Raw genomic sequence first — 5,733 nt, 5'->3', positions numbered from 1 at the left:
GGTGTGCAAACACAAAACCCTGCCCTCTATTTAGTGTCACTTGGAAATACGTCACAGCACTGAAGCAAAGCCGGTTGCAAATTCCAGTTCACGGGAACTTTAAAGTATTAATATGTCCCTTTAAGGTACTAATATGCACAAGTTAATGTGAAAAAAATAATAATAATATTTTTTTTACTTTTGTACCTTAAGTGACAACGTTGTACCTTTTTTTCCCTGAGATTAGACATTTATATTCAGCCATTTCACAAAGAAAATAACATTGATTGCCATTAAAGTGAAAGTGCTTTACCTAAACATGGGAGCGTGATACAAATGCTCATTTTAGAAGAAAATTTCAGATGGAACTTAAAGGCTTTTGCATCTCTATTTTTCATATGCTTTCAATAGATAAATTAGCCCTGTGCATTATAGGGAATAATATTCTGAATATTTTACAGTTGATTTGATAGCTTTATCTGAAACGGTGTCAGAGTTTAATTAATTTAAGTGGGTACAGTATGTAAAACATATGAAAAATATGGTTTCAGTGCTATATATAAAAACAATAAAGGAATAATCTGAAAAACCAAGACTTGTGCATTATAGGGAATAATATTCTGAATATTTTACAGTTGGTTTGATAGCTTTATCTCAAACTGTGTTGTCTTTTAATGGATTTATATTATAGCATACATTAAAAATTGTAAAATTATTATAAAAAACATAAAATTGTAATTCCAAAAACGGAGCTTTGTGCGGTAACAGGTATGTTTTTCCGAACATTTTAGTATTGGTTTTATATTATAATGTCACGTAGTTAAATTGTTTAATTAATTTCAATGGTTAATTTTATTTTTTTTTTTAATTCCTATAAATTAAGCCTTGTGCAACATAAAGGGCATATATTTATGTCTATCTGAGTTAGTTTGGGCTCAAAACATAAAAGCTGCAAAGAGTTTAATTGGCAAAAATCCCGAATGTCTAATGAATGTCAAACATCAAACTAACTTTACCGCCGTTTCCAGCTTCAGAGCACGAGGTGTTGAATCACCGAAAAAGCTGATTTGTCTGAAGGTAAAACAGTGTAAAAGCATGTAACACATAAACCAAAAATGAACAAAGCTTAATTTGTTTGTAGTCATAAATAGATAATATTACTGAATACAAATATTATAATAAAAAGGCTTACGCGTGCAGGCCACAGAAAAAAAATAAAAATGTCAAAATTATCCACAAATAGGGAGTTTGGATATGTTTTCTGAGTGTAAATCTAGTCTAATTAACATTGTATATATGTAGCCTTTGACAGTGACAGATACCGTTAGACAGTGAGAAACAAAACATATGTCATATCTGAATTTATAAAACGCTTCAGACTCTTATTTTGAAATGAACCTCAGGAATATCGAGCGTCACCCGGAAACACTCAGAGCAGTGATGTTACAATTTTGTAACTTTACAATGATGTTATAATTTGTGTCGCTGCTAGTCATATCTGAATTTATAAAACGCTTCAGACTCTTATTTTGAAATGAACCTCAGGAGTATCGAGCGTCACCCGGAAACACTCAGAGCAGTGATGTTACAATTTTGTAACAATTTTGTAACTTTACAATGATGTTATAATTTGTGTCGCTGCTGTTTAATTAACTATTTAATTACGGGAATTTGGATGGATGAAATTCCCTTTACAGAGTTTTAAATGAATTTCGTGGCTTCGTAAGTTTACTTAAACTGTTTTCGCCATGTTTTTCTTCTGAAAATAACAGCTGCTGCAGTTAATTTGTATTTTCAGTGGATTTAACGTCTAATATTAATTGTATACTAATTAAATGCCACTTTAGTACTTTTCTCAAAGTATTTTGTATCGGAGAGCGGTATTTGCTGATACAGTCGTAAACGACCTCCTGTCATCACAAGAGTCAATCATTGGTGTTTATTTTTTATAATAAATGTATTATGTTTTATTATTATGTGCTGTTAATATACATGTCATGTTTAAACCCCATTCAGGTGCTCTTCTATAAACCATGGGTAAGAAGAAGGGGAAAGGCAGAAGTCCTCGAGCAGACAGCAGCACTGAGACAGCAGGTACATGTATGACAGCTGCCCTGAGCAATGAGATGCTGACAGTGATTTTAATCATGAAACCTCACACACAATTCTCCTGCTGCTTTCTAAGGGGTTTCCTGCACTCACATCCGTAAAGGAATAGAGCAAAGCTTACTGAAGAAAGCCGGTCTGGATGAGCATTGGAGCGTGTGTCAGGACTGTGGGCCGGACAAACCTGTTGAAAAGCAGATCTTAGAGGATGAAACTGACAGAGAAAGTCCAGCTGTGTGGATGTGCCTGAAATGCGGCCACAGAGTAAGTGATCAGGTGACTTATGACACGTTGCTGTTGACCAGCTGCACATAACCAATGTTGTGATCCTCATCAGGGCTGTGGGAGATCAGAGAATCAGCATGCGATCAAGCACTACGAGACGCCTCGATCTGAGCCGCACTGTTTAATGCTCAGTCTGGACGTCTGGAGCGTCTGGTAAGTGACACACATTCACCTCCTCGCTGAAATGTGTCAGGTTTGTGTATTCAGACCTCTGGACTTATGACACGTTGCTGTTGACCAGCTGCACATAACCAATGTTGTGATCCTCATCAGGGCTGTGGGAGATCAGAGAATCAGCATGCGATCAAGCACTACGAGACGCCTCGATCTGAGCCACACTGTTTAGTGCTCAGTCTGGACGTCTGGAGCGTCTGGTAAGTGACACACATCCACCTCCTCACTGAAATGTGTCAGGTTTGTGTATTCAGACCTCTGTGTGCTGCAGGTGTTACATCTGTGATGATGAAGTTCAGTATTGCAGCACGGGGAAGCTGGCGCAGCTGATCACAAACATAAGAAAAGAAGTGCTGGCGGATCCTGGCAAGAGGAACTCCAACAAAAGTAGGTGTTTTAGATTTTGTAGGTCAATTTACGCTTATATAATATCTGTAGTAGTTGACCAATATGTGTTTTAGAGGCTGATAATCATAGAAACTGCACGTTTGAAATGTCATTTTAGTGATGTTATCAATATATATTTAGGTATTTAATATTCTAAAACTGTTCAGGATTACCAAAGGCACTGATTTAAGGCAAAAAGGTAAAAATGTAACTGATAGATATCACTATACTCCCACCAGCTGATTAATCATAGTATGTTAAGATTTTTGATTGTATTAGAAGTATTACAGGTTTTTAGATATGCAAATGAGGTGTTATCTAATTAAATATGTGCTAATTTGCATTTCCAGATCATAAATCAGAACATTTAAGCCATGTTCAAAATTCCAGTTTTGACTTATTAGAGTTAAAGGTTTTTACTAGGGTGTTTAAATGTGACCCTGGAGCACAAAAGCAGTCTTAAGTCGCTGGGGTATATTTGTAGCAAGAGCCAACAATACATTGTATGGGTCAGAATTATTGATTTTTCTTTTATGCCAAAAATCATTCGGATATTAAGTAAAGATCATGTTCCATGAAGATATTTAGTACATTTCCTACTGTAAATATATCAAAACTTAATTTTTGATTAGTAATATGCATCGCTAAGAACTTCATTTGGACAACTTTAAAGGCGATTTTCTCAGTATTTTGATTTTTTTGCACCCTCAGATTCCAGATTTTCAAATAGTTGTATCTCGGCCAAATATTTTCCTATCCTAACAAACCATACATCAATGGAAAGTTTATTTATTCAGCTTTCAGTTGATGTATACATCTCAATTTCGAAAAATTGACCCTTATGGCTGGTTTTGTGCTCCAAGGTCACAAATCACTCCATAAATCAGAAAATACTGTCAACAGCCAGAAAAATGTTGTTAGGAATAAAATGTTATATAAATCATGCGATTGATATATAAACAAACCTCTATATAAAAACCTTCAGAATATAGATAGGAATTAAACTGGAAAGGTGAATGTAAGTGCTGCTGAAGGGGAGATTTCTGACTCAAATAGGTAAAGTGTAATAAAATAAACACTTAAATGTGAACATTATTCTGAAAGAAGACATGTTATGGAAGCAGAATGGCCTTAACATTGACCAGTGCATGAAATAACAATGGTTTTGCCTGTAGTGTTTTGCCTTAAAAAGCATAAATTTGCATACATACACTGCAGAAAGATTCTATATGATTTTTATCAGTACTAGTGTTGTTTTTTTATGTTTTTGTATAATTAATGTTTCTTTAGAAAATGTTATATTATTGTAACTGATGTATTGAAATTGTATTGTTAATGTTGCCATGAATATAGCCATTGTTGCTGATATGGCATTAAAACATAAATAAATAAATGCATACATAATCTGCAGAAAGTAAGAAGGAAGAGAGCTTAGTGACGAATCCTGCAGAGCAAGCGCTGGACGAAGAGAAAGAGAACAAGGAGAATGAGAAGAGCAGCTCAAGTCATGATGAGAGTCCCAAAAGACAGAAAGCAGCATCCGCAGGAAGCTCTGGTGCCGTGAGCGTCAGGGGTCTCGGTAATCTGGGAAACACGTGCTTCTTCAATGCAGTCATGCAGGTGCAGAGTATAAAACACTTCACATGACAAACAGAAACACGCATGCATGCTCTGCTAACCCTGATGTTCTCGTCTTCCTCTCAGAATTTATCACAGACACAGTTTTTGCGAGAACTGCTGAACCAGATCACAGATGAGAAGAGCTGCTTCACCATCACACCTGCACTGTCATCTGAGCTGGTACTGATGCTGAGCCACATTATGTTCTTCTCTGGCTCACTTAATGAATAAAGCTTCATCTAACAGGATGCTTTCACATTATGTTTTTTTAGGGACCTCTTCAGATCCAGCTGGAAAGGCCCGGTTTCGCTCACGCTGGCTATGTGTCAGTTACTGAATGAAATCCAGGAGACCAAGAAAGGTGTCATGACCCCGAAAGAACTCTTCACACAAGTGTGTAAAAAGTAAGTAGCCAAACAAAAGTGTTCCCAGCGCAGACGCCTCATGTAATAAGAACAGTGTTCAGTCCTGAAAAGATTTGATTGCATATATGTAGTCTTTTGCTTGCTAGTTTGGTCATGATGATCTTGTGAGAGACTGGATTATGTCTCATTCTCTTTTGACTCACTTTTCACTTTTACAATATATAAAATGACAGAAAGCCTCTAAAAATAATTAAAACAAATTTTACCCTACATTCAAAAGTTTGGGGTCATTAAAATTAAGTAAGTTTTATTTTTTGAAACAACTACTTTTAGGGTGCGTTCACACTTGTAGTTTGGTTCATTTGGTCCGGATCAAAAAGGAAAATTATACATTTAGTCCTGGTCCGCTTAGCGTTCACATTGGCATTTTTGACAGCGAACCTAAAGACACCGAACCTAAAGGCATAGTGATACGTTCACAACCTGATTGGTCAGCTTGAATGACGTATATATCGTGACGGAACTCACCGAACACCCCAAACAAAAGGTGCGTTAGACTTAAAGCGTCATCCATTGACCGATCTGTCCGCTCTGCGCCGCTTTAAGTCGAACACACCTAATGCCGTCTGCTGGACTAAGCGCGCTCATTCTTGCGTGTGCATATAATTTTATTTTCACCACCTGCAAACTCACAAGGAGCTCATAAAAGGCACTTTACCTCATCGTTGCTCCACGTTTGCCCTCTGCTCATTTTGTTTTGGTTACACCACGTCGTCAAATCATGTCGCATAGCGTCGCATCTTGTCATTACTTCCTG

General features: G+C 36.7%; 1 protein-coding gene across 1 annotated transcript in view; it reads left to right on the top strand.

The window, feature by feature from the left end:
- Nucleotides 1-1,545: 1,545 nt before the first annotated feature.
- LOC107669920 (ubiquitin carboxyl-terminal hydrolase 16-like) overlaps nt 1,546-5,733 on the top strand; it is a 10,432-nt gene continuing 6,244 nt past the window's right edge. Inside the window, 9 exon segments of the mRNA XM_016462353.1 lie at nt 1,546-1,701; nt 1,996-2,073; nt 2,165-2,349; nt 2,644-2,744; nt 2,816-2,931; nt 4,343-4,551; nt 4,636-4,731; nt 4,824-4,856; nt 4,858-4,955. Coding sequence (XP_016317839.1) covers nt 2,013-2,073; nt 2,165-2,349; nt 2,644-2,744; nt 2,816-2,931; nt 4,343-4,551; nt 4,636-4,731; nt 4,824-4,856; nt 4,858-4,955 — 899 coding nt within the window. The 5' untranslated portion in view covers nt 1,546-1,701; nt 1,996-2,012.

Source organism: Sinocyclocheilus anshuiensis, unplaced genomic scaffold, assembly GCF_001515605.1.
Source record: "Sinocyclocheilus anshuiensis isolate Anshui unplaced genomic scaffold, SAMN03320099.WGS_v1.1 scaffold272, whole genome shotgun sequence".
Lineage (NCBI taxonomy): Eukaryota > Metazoa > Chordata > Actinopteri > Cypriniformes > Cyprinidae > Sinocyclocheilus > Sinocyclocheilus anshuiensis.
Note: the sequence above shows the minus strand (reverse complement) of the source record. Positions and strands in the feature narration are given on the sequence as shown.